The 18,802-nt window shown below is 53.5% G+C and overlaps 1 protein-coding gene across 14 annotated transcripts in view; it reads right to left on the bottom strand.

The window, feature by feature from the left end:
* The window catches only part of ZNF618 (zinc finger protein 618), a 152,271-nt gene that overhangs the window by 41,835 nt on the left and 91,634 nt on the right, over positions 1-18,802 (bottom strand). For all 14 annotated transcript variants that reach the window (XM_059657900.1, XM_059657899.1, XM_059657898.1 and 11 more), the window contains exon 3: positions 4,621-4,880. In XM_059657900.1, the coding sequence (XP_059513883.1) occupies positions 4,621-4,880 (260 nt within the window). The remainder of the gene's footprint in view (positions 1-4,620; positions 4,881-18,802) is intronic.

Raw genomic sequence — 18,802 nt, forward strand, 5'->3', positions numbered from 1 at the left:
AACGAGGATTCTGAGGTGCACCGTTGGGACAGTATGCAGTGATCAACTGGCGATGCCATGGATGCGGAACTGGGGCGTAGCCGTGGTCACCCCCTGTTTATTAGCACTCCTCACAGAGGAGCTCCCGAAACCTCACGTGTGGTCCTGCCTTCCTCGGGCTGCTGTCCAGACTTCTGCCTGTGGCTTGTCGGGGGGAACAGGCAGCTGTCAGCTCGCTTCCGGTTTTACCCAACAGAGTTGTCACAGTCAGTATTGTCCCTGCTCTTCTTCCTAACTAAGGAAGCTCAAGGTCTTGCCCCGAAGCCCCACACCAATGGCAGCGACGTGCTTTCTAAGAGTGAGGGACACCCTTCTCAGCACGAGGGTGGCGGCAGGGAGGTGGCAGCCACTGCTGCAGGCTTGGCAGCCAGCCAGCCTCCCGGGCACTGACGCCCCTTCTGACCCTCCCAGCCTGAGAAGCTGCCACGTGTCCATGACCTGGGCTCCTCCACGGGAAATGCCTCGGATAATATGTGTCATTGGGAGCACTGTTTGTCTGACGGTCGTCGAAGGGCCAGTGAGGACACGGGGAGCGGGGGTGGCAAGGGGGATGGAGCTCCGAGAGAAGGCACGTGGGAGGGTCCCTCGTGGCACGGCACGGGCGATCAAACAGGACCGCTATTCTAGTCATCAACAGAGCCCGGCTCTGAGCCCTGAGCATGGCACTCAGGAGGCCCTTGGCTCCCCAGAGCCCTGACTGGGGAACATGTTAACTCTTCGACGCCTGGCCTCGTGGCACAGGCTCATCTAAAGGGATGGCTCTACCCAGCACTCACCCCAGGCGAGACCCCGGGGAGTCCTTCCCTTCCAGAAGTGAGTGGGCGGGGGTGCTGTGAGGCGGAGCAGGGCCTCCACAAAGTGGAAGAAAATGTCACCGACCTGCTGTGTGACTCAGGGCGGCTCTCTTTCTTTCCGCGGGCCTTTGTTTGCCCTTCTATACAATGAAGGGGACACGGGTATCAAATCTATAGCATGTGTAGCCCCACCGCCCACGTCCACAGCCATGGCAGACATCAATAATCAATCATGCCACCCTTTAGAAGCTTCAACACAGACTCCACTGAGCCCGCTGCAATTACTTGGACCTGGTCCACAAGATAAAATTTACTTGCCATCCTGTGATTAGATGAGTTCAAAAGGCTCAATCCTAACACGTGTGTGTGTGTGTGTGTGTGTGTGTGTGTGTGTGTGTGTGTGTGTGTTGCTGTTGTTAAAGGCTTTTCTTTCCTGGTGCTGAGGCCAAGCCACATTCCTCTGAGCCTGACCCTTGGCAGAAACTACACCCTCAAGGAAGGTGGGACTGGATGGATGCGAGAGGAGCGGCCACGACCAGCAGGGGGCACCCTGGGCCTGTTTGGTATGGGCTCCATTAAAAAGGTGGTTCCATTTCTAACTTGTCATTGGCTTTTACACCTTTTCACAAGGGTGTGCCAAAAGCAGGTAACTCAGAGATGCTCAAAGTTCCTGAATTCTAGGGAGGCGGTACTGGAAGGAGCGCCAGGGACTGGATCAGTTAGTTTTCAGATGGGAAAACTGAGGCCCCATTAGAACCCCTGTCTTCTGATATTTCATCCACAAGTTTCTTCTCCATCCCATTTCTCGTCTCTCCGTCATACTGGCTTATCTCTTACACTTGGGGGACAAAAGCAGAAATACTACTACTCTTTCCCCTTGAAGAGGTACTTTTTGCTATTAATACCAGTACTAACAATAGCTAACCATTTACTAAGTACAATGTTGAGTGCTTGACATAGATCATTTTTACTGAATCCTCAAATAGCCCAAGGAATCTGCAATAGTGAAACCTGAGGCACAGAGAGGTCAAGTAACTTGCCCAAGGTACAACAGCTATTAAGCCACAGAGCCTGGACTCACTCCCAATCGGAGGAGACGAGTTCGTTCTCGCGGCACAACAGTGATTCCCACACCCCTCCAGCAGCCAGGACAGGGAGCAGCCTCATTTAGCAGAGGAGGACACTGAGGCACAGCGAGGCCAAGGGAAACCAGCATGGTGACTGGCACGAGGCCAAGGCCCTGAGGCCTCTCACTGCGCAGGCAGCTGGCCCAGGAAGGGCTCCCCACATTTCCCTAGCATGGCTGCTCCAGGCTTTCCCTGCTGAATCCGGACTGCCAGCTCCATCCCAAGATTCAAATTCAACTACCCTTCTGGGCAGCTCCTGGTGGAGGGCATAAAGAGCTACTGGGTCCAATGAGTCTTAACACACACACCTCCCCCCCCCGCCCAAGTGAACAAGGACATGTCCTCTCCTTGGTTAACTAGGTTAACTAACACATCTAGTGGCTAACAGTGCTCAGCCTTGGGGAATGAACACTGACAGATGGAGGCCAGGCACAGGCCCTGAAGAGAGTCTCCTCTCATATGGCACTGGGCTAAGTCCCTCACGCGCTTCACCGATATCTCGGGTTCATCCTCCTTCTGTCACACGCTAGCGTGGCATTTCCCGGCCTCCCCGCGGTTGGGCAGGCCACGGCACCAGTTCTGGCCCATGACTGCATGGAGTTAGCACTTCTCACTTCGGGTCGCAGCACGTTAACTGCCAGTGTGAGTCCCCCTGAGTTTTCTCTCCCTCTGACACAGGGTGGCAGCATTCCCTACAACGGCGGCTTTTAGCCTGGGCCCAGAGCAGGGTGGAGCCCCCTAGCTCGCCCACAATGGACATGCAGTGTGACTGGAAATACACCTTTGTGGTTTTTAGCTACCACGATTGCTTTTTTACTTCTGGGATCTTCATTTCTGTGGCATAACCTCGCCCCATCCTGACAGTTTCAGCACCAATGTCAGCCCTGCTTCCTAGACGCTAGGACTTTGCTAGGAGAGCACAGGGACGTAGACCTGACAGGTCCTGGAGCTCCACTTCCAAGAGTTCCTCACCTTGTGGCAGATGAGCATGGACCGGGCACCTCTAATGAGAAGTGCCCCAGTGAGAGACAGGGTAGAAACACACCACTTCTGACCAGAAGAAATCAAGGAAGCCTTCTGGGAAGAGGTGGCAATATAGTTGGCCTTGAAGGAGGGGTTGGATTGGGGCCTGGGGAAATGGGCAAAGGCATTCCGAGGAGAGGGAACAGCAAGGGGAAAGGGCAGGAAATGCTGCAGAACAGACTGCACTGGAGTGAAAGGTCCGGAAAGATCAGAAATAAGAAATGAGGCTCAAAGGCTCAGGTTATGGAGATTCCTGGTGCTATCCCCTAGACACAGTGGGGAATCCTAAGTTTAGAATCAGGGCGTGACATGCTCAGTGTCCTGCTTTGGCCAAGGCCCCTGGCAGCCAGAAAGGAGAGCAGGTGAATGCAGGGAGACACAAAGGCATGGTTGTTAGCGGGATGCCACAATGACCCAGGTGGGGCTGATGGTGGCTGCAACCAACAAAGGAACAGGTAGAATAGGGAGTTCCAGGCTCATTCCCAAGGTTGGAAAGATAAGGCAACAGGACTTGAGCCAAACTTGGGGAAACAGACACAGGGGAAGTTCCCCTCCTTGGACGTGAGCCTAGAAGTCAGGAATGAGTTAGAGCTGGACCAAGAAGGACCGGCAGAGGAGAGGGAGATGGCAGAACTTCTTAAGAACTTCTAAGAACACACTGAACACGGGAAGTGAGCAGGAAGGCACTCCGAAACAGACCAGGCGAGGCCTCGATGCCAGCCTGGGGCATGTGGACTTTATCTTCCAGACTTAGGTTTGCAAACTTCTGGCCCATGGAATGTCTCTGACCCACAGACATGTTTTGTTTGGAATATTTAGTTGCCAACATTTAAAGCCAAAGGAATTCACATGAAAATTCTCACTTCTGGCACGCGGTACGCCCAGAGAGCTGGCCACACTGAGCCTGTCTCCCCACCAATTACAGTCGGCAGCAGCTGAGGAGCGAGCCCCCTCTGCACGCGGGGTGTGGGCGCTCCAGCTGGACTCGGTCCCCACCACCTGCCTGCCTGGCTCATCCCTCCTTGTGCTAAATAAACATATCTGCGGGGCCTCGGAGAACCTGGCAGGAACGCAGGCAGCCTGAGGGGTATCCCCTGGCTCAGGCTGAGAAGCGAGGGGAGCGACGATTTCTAAGAAGCTTGTTTCCACAGAGCTCCTCTGAGCCCGGCCCAGATCAGAAGAGGCAGGGGTAGAAGGTACCAGTCCGTCCCCCATCCGGTCCTGACTGAGCATCTGCTCTGAGCAGGACCTGCACTGGGAGCTGCCCCGGGAGTCTCCAGCCCAGCCGAGGAGGTGGAAATACCGACAGGCATTTGGGACACCAGCCAACTAGCAGGCTGCGCTAGACCCCCCCTGGGGCATGGGAGCCCCGCGCATGAGGGACTCACTGGTCTGCAGAATGTTCCAGGCATTTGACTTAAAGTCTCAAAGGATGCGTGGTGTTCTGTCACGTCAGGTGGAGAGAGGAGAGCTCTGGACTAGAGCTGTGCTGGCAGAGAGAAGTCTAAGGAGACCAGTTCTTTCCCTGAGGGCTGAGGGCAGCCACCACAGGCTCTTGGCCAGGAGGGGCAGAGATCTGGGGCCTTCACTGCCCAGGACTCTGGGCCCAGCCCCAACCCCTCGGGGCAAGCACTCACCGAGGGTCTGCTGGTTGCGGACACCGCCGATCACCACGCAGATCTCGGCGGGCACGTCGCCGGTCCCATCCTTGCTGACCGCCTTGCTCTCCTCCTTGGCCTCGCCCTGCCAGATCACCTCCTGGATGTAGTCGTCGGGCACCTCTGTCTTCACCTTCACCTCCGTCATCGTTCCCTGCTCGGTGCTCAGCGAGGCCTCGGCCGGCACGGGCTCCGGCCCCTCCACCTTGGCGCTCTTCTGGCTGCGCTTCAAGCGCTCCCTGGGGAAGAAGAGAGTCTGTTCAGAGTGGACCCCATGCCCACTTGGGGGCCCACCAGCCCAGGGGGTGGCACAATCTTTAGGTACAGACCCACCTGTCACATGAACCTCTCCTTGAAGCACCTGGCCGTGGCTGCCCCTGAGGGTCCTCCGGGGAACCCTGGGGCTCCCAGGAACACAGTTTGAAAATACTGGGCTAGCCTGGCTCCACCACCACCCACTTTACAGATGAGGAAGCTGGGGTCTAAAGAGGTCTACCTGTGCCCAGGAACTCCTGGAACTGGCTCTGGCTGATGGAAATAACTTCTCAAGCTTCACATAAATGAGAATCGTGGCAAAATGCAGATTCTGGTTCAGCAGGTCGGGGTTTGGCCTGAGTTTCTACGTTTCTAACCAGCGCCCCCTGACGCTGGTGCTGCTAATCCTCCTTCCGCACAAGCAGCAGCAAGCGGGTACGTGGTTCGATGTGCGAAGTGTCTGGTGCTGTTCTCTTCCGTCCTTGGCAGGAGGCCTAGAGACCTCATCCAAGCTCTTCCCTCTCCAGTGTCACAGACGGGGAAACTAGATGCCAGAGAGGCTCACTGGGTTGAGATGTCCCGGAGCCAACACTTGGCGCCCAACACGCTGGCCTCTAAGTGGCTCTTCAAATATCAGAAAACATCCTCCAGGTAAGAGCTCAGTCCTGAGGCGGGCAGGACAGGTGGACACGGAGGCCTGGAGCAGAGCTGTGACTGGCCCTGGGCCACACACAAGACTGGTGGCAGGTCACGGCATGAAGCCCGGTCCCTGCTATCCACTCCTGAACGGCGTTATCGTAAGGACTCGCTCATGCTCCTGGCAGGAGACTGTCACCACTGCTCCTGCTTCTGAGGTGGGGAAGCTAAGATGTGCAGAAACTGGGAAATCGAGTCAGATTCCAGGCCCGGGGCTGCTGCCCTGGCCACGCCCAGCCTCCTCCACTGCTCCAGAGAAGCGTCTGCAGGGCGACCTTCAAGGCCCAGACTCCAGGCCGCTCGGGCAAGACCCGCTGGCATACCAACTGGGAAGCAGGGACCCAGGTTCTGATCCAGGACCCACAGTGGCCTTGCTGTGTGATGCAAGTCCAAGACCCTTCTCTCTGAGCTCCAGTTTCACCTATCACAACAGCACGGGCTTTATCACATCTCTGTCCCTCCCAGCTCTGTCCAGGGTGAAGAAAGTGAGCTGAGAGAGAGAGAGAGAGAGAGAGAGAGAGAGAGAGAGAGACCCCCAAACTAAGAAGGGGGCAGAGAGAGAAAGGCCACTGGAGGTGCTATACACTAAATTGTGTCCTCAACCCCCCAAATCACATGGTGAAGTCCTGATCCCCAGTGTGACTGTATCTGGAGAGAGGATCTCGACAAGGTAATTAAGGTTAAATAAGGCCATAAGGGTGGGGCCCTGTGATAGGACTGTGGCCTCAGAAGGAGAGAGACAGAGGGACTCCTCTTTCTCTGACTCTGTCCCCACTGTGTGAGGACATAGAGAAGGTGGCTGTGTGCAAGCTAGGAAGAGAGTCCTCACCAGCACCCAACCCTGCGGGCCCCGATCTCAGACTTCCAGCCTCCAGAACTGGGAGAAGGCGTCCAGCCTATGATGCTTCGTTAAGGCAGCCTGAGTTGACTAATACAGGAGGCCAGGACTCGGACGAACCAGATAGGAATGAAAAGGTAGGCAGAGGGGACACCAGCCACTGGCGAGGGCTATGGAGTCCGTCACTTCCGGTGTGACGCGAGCCAGCTCCCGAACCTCTGAGCTTCAGCTTCACATCTGCAAAATGGAGCTAACGTGGTTCTCACATGGGTTTCAATCAACCAAGGCTTGAAAAACACGAGCACAGTGCCTGGCCTGCAACCGCTCTCAAGACACGGCCGCCATTCTATTACTATTATCGATAATGGCAAACTGTCAGCACATCTCCGGCACCCGGTGGGCCCAGTGACGCCTCCTGGTGTGCCTGGTACATCACGGCCAGACACTGTCTGACCTCATGCCCTTCTCCTCGGTGGGAAATGTAAAACTGGGTGATTCAATCCTCTCAGCACTCATTTCCTTTATTGATTTAAGAAACATTTCAATAAAGTGTCCTATGTAGCAGGCACTGTTCTAACACACGGACTCCTCTTACCCTCAGTAACAGCCTGTGAGGTAAGTCCTGGTATCATCTCCATTTTACAGATGAGGAGACTGAGGCACAAGGTGAGATAACTTGTCCAAAGTCACCTGGGCACAAAGAAGCGGAACCAAGAATTGAAGCAGGCACCCTGGCTCTCAGCTGCCACACGCTTAGACTGGGAGAGCACCCGTCAGAGGGAAGCTGCCCACCGCGCCGTGGCAGCCCCCATGTCACCATTCCTGCCCTTCAGCATCCGAACAGAGTCAGGCCAAGGTGCTAGTGAGTGTGCAGGGAGGCGGGAGGCTCCTGGCTTTTTGGCTGCTGCTGCCTCCCCAGATATCTTGAGCTACAGTCCCCCTGCTGAGGTCCAGAGCCCCCCTTGGGAGGGCATCATGCCTATTCCATCCCCCCACAAAAAGCCTTTGAGTTCAGGGAGTCCCAGGAGCATAACCAGGATCAACAAGTCTGAGAAGTTACAAGGGACAGCTATGGTCTAGGAGGAAGAATATTCCTGCCAGCCAGCCAGCCAAACGAGGGGCATGCTTAGGGTGGGGAGCTCCCTGGCCCTTAGGCACTGGAGCAGAAGTTGGCTCAAGGCCTGGCAGGATGGGATGTGATGACCTGAGATGGAAAGAGCATCAGGGTTTGAAGTCGATTCAGCTGGGGGCCAAATTTCGGCACTGCCCCTCCCAAGCAATGGGTTTCTGCATGAGTGACTTCACACACACTCTTCCCCACCCCAAGCCTCAGTCTTCACATCCATACAATGGGTAAACACAGCACCCACCCCTCAGCGCTGTGATGCAGAGAGGACAGGCAATATCTGCATGGGCCTGGGACAGTGCCCCAGGGGAGATGTTCTGTGGGTACCTGCTGTCTTGGGGGCGGGGGGAGTATGCACAGGATGCGGGTGAAGGGTCTTACATGGCCATGGCATAGGCTGTAGTGCAGGGGCTGGGGAGGTAGACAGACAGGAGTTCAAATCCCACCTCTATCGCTTCCTTTCTGGTGACGCTGAGCAAGCCCCCGACCCTCTCTGAGCCTGTTTGCATATCCATGAAGCGAGGCCCCCACACCTACTCAAAAGGCCTATTGAGGATCAACTGCAAAAATGTGAATCCAGGACCTTGTCTCAATCAATTCATAGAGATGATCAGGCTTGTGGGAACTGGTGGAAGAAGTGGCTGAACTCTCCATTCCCTAGCTGAGACCACGTGGGCGCTCATGGTCAGCCAATCCTGCCCACTCTGAGGCTGGAAGCCAGGGTCTGTCTGACCCTCGATGCCAATCCAGCAAGAACACAGCCCATAGGTCGGGGGTGGGGGGTGCTGGGCAGGCAGCTGAGGACTCTCCCTGGCTTGGCCCTCGCTGGTCCCAACCCTGGCCACCCTGAGCACAGCTTCCCAAGAGCAGCAAAGAGGCCCGCTGGGGCGGTGTCCAACCTGCCAGTGTTCCCACAGCGGAGGCCATGGGCAGGGCAGGGCAGGGTAGGGCACAGGCTGGGCCCCCTTACCTCAGCCCTTCCTTCACTGGCCGTGTTCGGAAGCTCAGCCTGAGTCCTGTGAGCACTTGATCGTGCCGTCTGAACGGACTCAGTGTCCCTTTCTGCTCTCCAGGACCTCACTAGCATCATGGCATCCTGCTGAGAGGGAGGAGCTGTTGGGAGTCAGAAAGGCCGGGCATCCATACACCCGGTGACCTCAGGCAAAGGATTCCCTTCTCTAGCCTCAATTTCCTTCTCCATTAAAGGGGGACCATTTATATATAGATAACTACAAAATAGTTGCTCAAGATATGACGGGGGCAGATGAGCCAGGGAGCTGGCAGAGAGCAGGTTTCCATGGATGGAGCTGTCATTACGAGGATGACATCCCCACCTCCGGGAGCCTGCCCTGCTCACTGGAGATGCAGTTAGAACCGCTCTCTGAATGTCCCATCCGCCCTGCACAGGCGATTCTTCCACTTTACACTGGGAGCCACATGAGCCATCCTCTCACCCACAGGCACCGTGGCACACAACATACGCTCCCTTACATGTGACACCCCTGAGGCCTGGCTGTGCGGAGGACACGGCTTCATGCTTCAGATTTACAAGCCCAAATGTGGCTTTTCTCGGCTGCTTTGCATTTAATTAGGCGTCCTCATAACAACGGAATCGCAGGAGTACTTACATCACTTTGAATTAGTGGCGCAGCTCCTTCTAACTTCTGCAAAAAAAATTTTTTTCTCATCTATCATTTTTTTAAAATAGAGCTCATTATTTTAATTATATCCATTTAAATGTACAGTGGAGCCCTTGGATATTCTCAGCACGAATCATTAGGTATATTAGTGAAAAGCACTCGGAATCCATCTACACGCTGACACTCCACAATCTATTCTATTTGTGTCTCTGTAAAACAGATTTATATATAGATAACTACAAAATAGTTGCTCAAGATATGCCATGAATTTTATATTTAGCCCGAGTCACACTTCAACATAGAATCTAAAGCCGGGCACCGAGAGGCTATTCCTCAGCAAGTACATAGCGTCTGCGGTCGCTGGCTACTCCTCATGCCAGAATGCTGGGACAGAAGCCAGACCAAGCGGGTTCTTGCCCAAGGGATTCCCTCAGAGCCCTCGCCTTTCACTAAGGTGATGCTTCTCAAAGTGTGTTCCTTAAAGGCCTAGGGGTTCCAAAGCAGTGGCCCCCAAAGCACTCATGAGGTCTGAATGAGGAGGGTGGTATTAAACGGGGCTCCAAGACCCCTCTCTCTCTCTGATATGCATAGCTTGGTCTAATGTATACATATTTGGGCTTCTTTCTCCCTGTAGAGGGGTAAATGGTGCCCCGACGCCCCCAAATATATGCCCACATCCTAACCCCTAGAACGTATGAATGAGACTTTAGGAAAAAAAGGTTCTTTGTAGATGTAAACAATTGAGGATTTTGAGATGAGATCGTTCTGGATTATCTGGGTGGGCCCACAGGCAATGAGAAATCCTTAAAGCAGGGGCGGGAGCATCCAGCCCGCTGACCACATAAGGCCCGCGAAATCATTTGGTCTGGCCCTGCCAACGCATTAGGGGTGAGTCAATTAAATGTTTGACCAAATATAGCAGGTTATTTTTTTAAAATATATTTTTATTGATTTCAGGTAGGAAGGGAGAGGGGGAGAGAGAGATAGAAACATCAACAATGGGAGAGAATCATTGATCAGCTGCCTCCTGCACGCCCCCACACTGGGGGTCGAACCTACGACCCGGGCATGTGCTCTGATCGGAAGTCTAACTGTGACCTGCTGGTTCATAGGTCGATGCTCAACTAAGGAGCCACGCCGGCCGGGCACAGGCTAATTTTTAAGTTGATAATTCTGTATGGCCCTCGAATGATGTTATACATATCCAAATGGCCTTGGCAGAAGAAAGGTTCCCCACCCTGCCTTAAAGGGACACACAGGAGAGTGGACAGACACCGATGACAGACACAGAGAAGGGGGCAACAGCAGCATGGCCACGGGGAGGGATGGGAGTGCTGCAGCTCGAAGTCAAGGAATGCCGCAGCCACCAGAGGCTGGAAGAGGCAAAGAGAAAATTCTCCCGGAAGCCCGGAGACCTGTGACCCTGCCGACACCTTGCTTTTGGACGTCGGGCCTCCAGAACTGTGAGAGCACGGACTTCTGCTGGTCTAAGCCACCCAGTTGGTGGTAATTTGTCACGGCAGGAAACTGATACACTACATCCGACTGCATTTGAAGACATAGCTCCAAGTGGTTAAGTTTGTAAACCACTGCCCTCCACGACCCTCAGTTTCCTTTTGCTTCGTTCCTACTCGTCCCTGTTACTGCATCTGGCCAGTCCAATGTACCCAGAGAGCCTGCCTGGGGAGGTTGCAGAGCAACTCTCTTCCTCTGGGTGTTACCAGATGGCCCTCCAAGTGCTTAGACCCACCCCACCCCACCTGGCGCTCACAAGAGCCCTGCAGTCCAGAGGGAGACGCCGCAGCACAGAGCAGCCCTCTGCACATCCACGTGCTCCTGGTGCACAGGCCTGGTGCACAGCAGGGACGCCATCAACACTGGGAGCGAATGGCATGCCCGAAGTCACTCAACTTCCAGGGATGAGTCTGTTCTGGAAACAATTCTTCCAGCTCCAGGATGGGAACCGGTCCCACACAACTCTGCAGCCAGCGACAATGCAACCAAATAACAAATCAGTAGATTTGAGGCCCGAGGACAACCGTCGTTTCTGGCCACGTTGGAGGAAGAGTCTCAGGAGTCAGACAACTTCGTTCCTGGGTACAATGCCCCTATCATTCCACCAAAAATGCTCACGCCTGCTGCACTCAGCTTTCTCATCTGCACACCGAGTGGGCTGGACCTCTATGCAGCAGGTGCGCCTGTCTCCTGGCACAGGATGGGGAGCAGTGCATCCATCGCACCCCAAGACCCAGCCTGAGGACGCCCCACCCCCTCCAAAGGCTACTGCTACTTTAACCACCTGAAACAATGTAGAGGGGGAAATCTCTAATCACAGCGTGTAAATAATGACTCGGTTAGCTCCCTCTAGAATACAACTTCATTAAAGACTCCAGTCATTAGGAATGAGGGTTAACCGGCCTCACGCTGTGCTTAAGCACACTCTCCAGAAACGCATGGCTGCGTGGGGTGTTCAATGAATGAACGCACGTCCAACCATGACTGCGGGGGCTGTGTTTACCCTGCTGCAGGGGCTGACCACTGGCCAATGCTCCAACTCTACCCATCGGCCCACCACCCAAGGATCTGAGTGCAAATGACTATCTATTTGTAGATGTCGGTGGACCCCCTCCTTGGCAATGCTTCCTAAGTCCGATGAGGTTGTTGCCTCCCCCAGCCTCCCAGAGCTGTTCTTCCTTCCCAAGACTTCCTGGGACCGCCATGCTCCTCAAGCCAATGGTCCCTTCTCACTCCTCATTGAACCCGTCCTTTGACGAGAGCCCCCTCTCTCCTCCGTCCAACTCTTTCCTCACTTGGTTCTGTGCTTGCCGGTGGGCCTCTCACCTGCTGGCCCCTCCCGTGCCATCTGCTGATTCCTCTCCACCACTGTTAGACCTCAACATGCCCCAAGGATCTGTTCTGGCGCCTCTTCTATTTTTATCCACACTCACTCCCTAAGTCACTTCGTCCAGATTCCTGCTTTTAAATATTAACTATGTGAAGATGAATCACAAACTGTATCTCCAGCTTGGACCTGCCCCCTGACCTCCACACCTGCATCACCAACTGCCTAACCGGCACCCACACGTAACAGGTCCAAACGGTGCCGCTGCCACGGCCCTCCCCCAAGTAGACAAAAAGTTCTTCTGACTCCTACACCCGTGCTCTCCCCACTGACCCCTGAGTCTAAGACACCCCCAGCGAATAGCTGTAATCTTCCCCATTCCCTTTACTAACAATTCCATCCCTCCGGCTCCTCAGGCCCAGACCTTGGAATTATCCTTGCCTTGAATTTACAAGCAAATCCTATAAACTCCACCTTCAAAATATGTCCAGAACCTGAGCACTCCTTACCCCCCACAGGGCCACCACTCTCGTCCAAGCCACCTTCCTCCCTCCAATCTTGTTGTAATAACCTCATAGCCAATCTCCCTGCTCCTACCCCAGCCTGACGCTTCCAAATCCATGTTCAACACAGCAGGCAGAGCGATCCTATGAAAACAAGCCAGGTCGTGTCACTCTTCGGCTCAAAGTCCATTTACGGTTCTGCATCTCACCTGGAGTAACAGCCACAGTCCTCACCTGACCCTCAGGGCTCTGTGACGTGCCCTCTGACCTCGTCTGCTAACATCCTCCCCGCCCCCCGTTCCTCCTCACTGGCCGCACCATCTCCATGCTGTGCTGTCAGCTGTCCCCTGAGCACACAGGGTCACTCCTGCCTCGCTCTGCACCTGCACTTTCCTCTGTCTGGGATGTTCTCCGCCTCCCCAGGTGCCTCCGTGGCTCGAGCTCTCCATTCCTTCAGGTCTGTTACTCAAACATCCCAGCGCCATAGGAGATGCAGGCTGCCAATGCAGGGCCTCCGACGCCCCAATCCCCTTCCCTGCCTGATGCGTTCTGCTTAGCATTTGCCCTGTTTACCTAACGTTCTTGTTACCGCTCATCCTCTTCACTGTCTGTCACCCCAACTGGAACATGAGCTAGAAGAGGGCGGGACTTCATCTTGTCATTCATGGTCACATGTCAGCACCTCCAGCAGTGCCTGGCATGTGGGAAGTGACCAGTAAGCACCCTGTTCATTTAAGGACCCAAGGCACGTGCCCTGGAAAGGTCAACGCCAGTGCAGCCTCGGGGGTGTCTCCCTCCAACATCGCCCGCCAAATGTCAATGGTTTAACTGCTCAGAACTGAAGGCAGCCATGTCCCACCCACCTTCCATCGTGGAACACGGGTCGGAGATGTTCCCCAGGAGCCAACGGAAAAAGTGATGCTTATTCCTGAAGTGTCAAAGTCCTATTTATTTCCTTCCCAATGGAAATTCCCGCCAATGCAGCACACTCTTCCTCCTCCTGAAACACCAGTAGCCTGGGAACACTCTGACACCAGCCTTTCCCCCTCCAGCCTCAATGAGGTATTATTGACATATGACACATGTACGTATAAGCTGTACCATGTGATGATCTGATACTGCACAGTGACACCAACTCCTGAGGGTGCAGGGTCGCCGTTCTATCATCAATCGGCAGACCTGGGTCCTCAGGGCACGGGGTGGGGTGCTGAGGTCTCGGGGGGCCTGCGTCTCACATCAGGGGTTCCGGGAATGCCCCTCTGCTTCGGACAGGCTCCTGCCTCCACTGTGCCCACTAATTCCGCCTGGTTCTCAGAGACTTCCAGAGGCAAGGGCCCCCACCCCGGTGCCTGGCCCCTGGCTGACGTCCGATGTGAATACGCCAGCACACAGGGTGAGAGGTGCTGCTGGTGACAGTGGCGATGATGGCCCAAAGGACACAATCAAGAACAGGGCAGCTGAGATGTACTGCGTGGCCGTGGTGCCCAGGCAGGGCGCCTCACTCCACAACGCCTCCCAGGGTAGGCAGCTTTGTTTTCAGATAAGAAAACCTAGGATCAGAGACGCAGAGTGACTTTTCCTGATCGCACAGCCTTCTAGTGACAAAAGCGCGATTCAACTCCGGCTCTTGGGCTTTTGATCGTTTGGATGATTTCTGTTTTCTCTTTTCAACAACTTGTAGAATGAGTGAACAAATACATTAACAAATGACCAGAAGCTCCCAGAGATGGGGAACCTCTTCCCGAGTCCCCCCCGGCACCGTTCGTATCCTGACAGAATGGAGCATGTGCTCGAAGCTGAAATTCAGGGATCCATCTCTGCCACAGAAGAAAGTACCTGGCGCTGTGTTCACCGCTGACCTCCAACTCTCCTTGGCGTGTTTGAAAATGGCCGCTGTGCCCACGCATGTCCTTTGGCCAGAAAGAGGCTCCTGTCTTTAGCCGCAAGGATGGAAATGACAGTGGGGAGAAAGGGCGCAACGTCCGTCCACTATCCTGGAAGGACAGACAGAGGGGACCTACAGCAAAACCCCGGCTTCCAAGGACCCCCAGTAATGAGGCCTGGTCTGTAGTTACTATTCCTCCCGTGTTTCAAATCTGCACGGCACCACACACACAGGCCTTAATAACCCTCGGAATTATCTGCACCTCCATTTCTGTCACGTATCACTGATATATTTTAATAAATAGTCAAGTAGAAGAGATGAGAATAATAGATTAAAACTATTAACCTATTTAACAACTCTTAACAGTCTAGAAATTCAAAACAGCCTACAATGCATAAATATACCATTAGCTTGAGATCAGTCTTAGGCACTTAATTGTCTCCATGTTGGTGTCAGTCAGCCACAACGCTGGGCGACACTGCAGCTCGGAAAGACAGCATGAGGATTTAAATATGAAGAGTTAATTCCCTGGTTAATGTAAGCTTAACATAGAGAAAAGCAGGAGTCTTGAGCAACGCTGGGTAAAGCTGGAAATTTCTTTCACGGATGTCCTGGTACATGGAAGGCTGGCCCAGGTCACTGAAATGTTAACAGCGTCTTCAATGAAAGCACAGCCTTTGTTCGTCTTCCAGTGGGTCAGCTGGCAGTGGCACAACTCAGATCGGTCGGGACCCTGCAGACTCAAGAATTCTCGCCCAGGTGGAACCCACTCACTCACAGGTCATAGGGGGGCCCATGCTCATGGTTTTGCATCATCTGGGGCACCCGTGGGTCCGAAGCAGACCCCAGAGGGCAGGTAACTCAGTCAGTGAAGAGTGAGGCAGTCCCTAAGCTGGTCCTCACGCTGGATGATGTACGCATACTCCCTCTCCCCCAATGATATTTCCTGCCGAGGCTGTGACTTAGCTCCCATCCCTTCCTTATACAACTCCTCTGGCCACTTTCTCCTTGGAATGAAAGGTCCTACCCAACACTTCCTCTCCAACATGCTGCCCACCCTAACAAGTGATGCCCGGAGCTGTCCAGCGGCCATCTCTCCAATGGCAGTGCCCATACACCCCGCCCTGGCATTACATCTGGCCTCTCCCCTCCACACTCCACCCGCCAGTCCTGGAGGCCAGCTGATGGCATACTGAGGTTTGTAATGCACAGCAGCTCTGTCCACACACTCTAGGGCAGTGGTTCTCAACCTTCCTAATGCCGCGGCCCTTTCATACAGTTCCTCATGCTGTGGTGACCCCCAATTTCATGGTTACAAATTGAACATAATTAAAGCAAAGTGATTAATCACAAAAACAATATGTAATTATATATGTGTTTTCCGATGGCCTTAGGCGACCCCCGTGAAAGGGTCGTTCAACCCCCAAAGGGGTCGCGACCCACAGGTTGAGAACCACTGCTCTAGGGGGAGGACCCAGCCTGGTCCCTCACTGCCCAGGGGCACCCCACCCCCTGACATACAAATAAGCCTCCTAACTACATAGTCCAGGTCCTCCCAAGGTGCCGGGATGATAACTAGATGCGTGGACCACTGCCAAGCTCCCTAACCTGCCCACACCGCCCTCTCCTCATGTGAGAGCCGGGGATGTGAACACTAACCACTAAGGGTTGTGTAGAAGATTAAATCACAGAGATGCCCAGCATGGCACCACACACATAGTAGGGATCAATAAATGGTGGTTTTATTCCCTCCCATCCTTACCAAGCTCTTGCCAAACAAAATATGAAAAGTTTGGTGAAACTATGGAAAAGATGAGCTCGTAGGCCATGGATGGAATATTCATAAATGCGTGTAGGAGGGGTTTTTAGGCCCGATCAAAACAAAAGGAGTGGAGGGCAGGGCCCCTGTCCATGCAGCAGCGATGAAAAGGAGAGCCAAGCCACTCCCTACCGGAGGGGAAGGCGGGGGTGATCACGGTGGCCGTGGCACACACTGGCTTCCTAACCATCACGTGTTGCGTGGGACCTGGAGGAAGCTGAAGCCGAGGGTGAGGATGTTTCTCCTCCGTTGGCGGAGCCAGACAGACGGTGAGGTTCTGGAAATTTTCCGGGTTGCTTTCTCAGATCAAGGGCCTTTGTCATTAAGGACCTCGAGAAGTGAAAGGTCGGATCATCCTAGTGACCGTTCCCAAGCCTGCGCTTCTTCAGGACAAGGCAGGACTTCTGGACGCTCTGAACTGATAGTCACAGCTTCACCGGAAGTTTCTTCACCTGCTCAAAGGGCCCAAGGGGGAGATCCGAGCTGGGCGGGGGCACCGACCTCGCAGAGGTTCCCTCGAGAACCCCGTCACTTCACTCTGCAGGACCAACCCAAGTTCGAGAGCCACAGGCCATTTGGCAGAAATGATTCCCTGATTCTGATGTGCCTACGTGAGTGGCATTTCTGTGGCTGTCTCCACAGAGCAAACCTAACGAAGTCGCTGAATTTTCAGAATCTGCCCTATTTGCAGAGTCTTGGTTTAACAGTAACTGATAAAGCGCAGGGAACTCTGCCCACCAAAGAAAGCAACGGGCTCCCTCTCCTTTTCACACTTGGGAATTTAACTTTCCAAGTCAGCCTGCAGTAATCAAAAATTATGATTTTTGTGGTCCAACTCTGCCCGAAGTTTGCCCAAAGATTTCCAGAATACACATTTCTGGAAATTAAATAAGCTCCATTAACAGGCGTGTACCCCTAAAGTCAAGATGGGAGACGCAGCCTAAAATACACCCCGAGTCCTCAAGTGACTCATTCTGTTAACACCACACTGGTCACTGATGAGCATCGGGCCCACTGTTCCTGCGAAATTTTATGCAAATGAAGATAGTTTAGGGCTACTTTTATTTTACGGCTGAAATCCAAAATGCTAAACAACAAGAATATGTTATTCAAAAAATAATGATGCAGCCACACGCATGTGGTTATCAAATTAAATGGTTCACCAGTGAAAAATCTTGGCTCAAAAGGACAAGACTCAGCCTAGCCCAAAGCCATTTGACTATTTGGGTAACGGTGGACAAGTCTATTTCCCAATTCCCTCCAAGGAAGAGGGATGCCAATCATTGCCTCAGAGGGCCTCTGGGAGGATCGAATGAGCTGTGTATAAACTGCATAACACAGTAGCCGGATCATGGTAGGCCCTCAGCAAATACAAGCTCCATCCCCACCGCACCCCCCCCCCTCCTGCCCTCTCGCCAATGTAGGCTCTACAAGAAGTCAATTGCCACCCCACTGTTACCTTTTCCTAGGAGTGGAAGCTAGCATGGTGGAGATGTGGTGATAAAACAAGCATTTACTGAACATCTACCATGGGCTAGACATGGTGCTAAGGTATACATCTCATTATTACACTTAATAATAACAACATTAAATTATTATTAACATTATTACCAATGACAACACCCTCAGGGAGGTACCCCCATTTTAACGACAGGGAAACTGAGGACAGGTGACTAGCCCAAGGTCACATATCCAGGAGGCGGGCAGTGCCAGGATCTGAACCCAGGCAGTCTGGGCTCTTCAACACTGAGCTAAGCTGCCTGGCCCATAGGGGGCTGGAGAGAGGTCAAGGACGATGGATGCCTGGCAGGCCAGGCATGGAGAGTGGGAGCCACAGGGGTGACGGCTGTTCCACACCCTCCCAGGCCCAAGCGGGAGGCTATGCGCTTTGGATGCAGGACTCACACAACCCAGCTTTGCAAAATGGCATTCCTTAGTCCTGACTAAAATAACCTTTAGAAACTCACTTCCAAGCCTACCTTCTAAAGGTCCTGAACATTAAGCAACACTTCTTACAACATCTTGTCTCCTGCCATGTACTCTCCTCCTGGCAGCCAGAATGATCCTTTTAAAAACCAAATTGATGCCACTCTTCTGTCCAAAATCCCCAGTGGTTCCCCACCTCCAAGGCCCTAAAGAGCCACATCAGCCTTCTTGCTGTTGCTCCAATATGATACACAAATTCCTGCCCCACAGCCCTGCACCTACTATTCCCCCACCTACTATTCTCTCTGCCTGAAATGTGCTTCTCTCATGATTGCTTGGCTCAGTCCCTCATCTCCTTCAGATCCTCATTCAAATGCCACCTTCCTGGGGATGCAATACTCCCTCTGGCTCACTAAGCCCCCTCCCTGCTTGCCCCCATAGCACCTTTTACCACCTGGCATACATACCACATAGTTTATGCATTCATTATGTCTCTCCCACTTCCACTAGAACATCACCTCCATAAGGCCAGGGTTGCTGTCTGCTGTTCATTACTATATATCCAGCACTAGGTCATAGGTCAGACTCTGGCATTAAGCAGGTGCTCAGTAAGCATTTGTGGAATGAATGA

The sequence above is a fragment of the Myotis daubentonii genome, chromosome 11 (genome assembly GCF_963259705.1).
Source record: "Myotis daubentonii chromosome 11, mMyoDau2.1, whole genome shotgun sequence".
NCBI lineage: Eukaryota > Metazoa > Chordata > Mammalia > Chiroptera > Vespertilionidae > Myotis > Myotis daubentonii.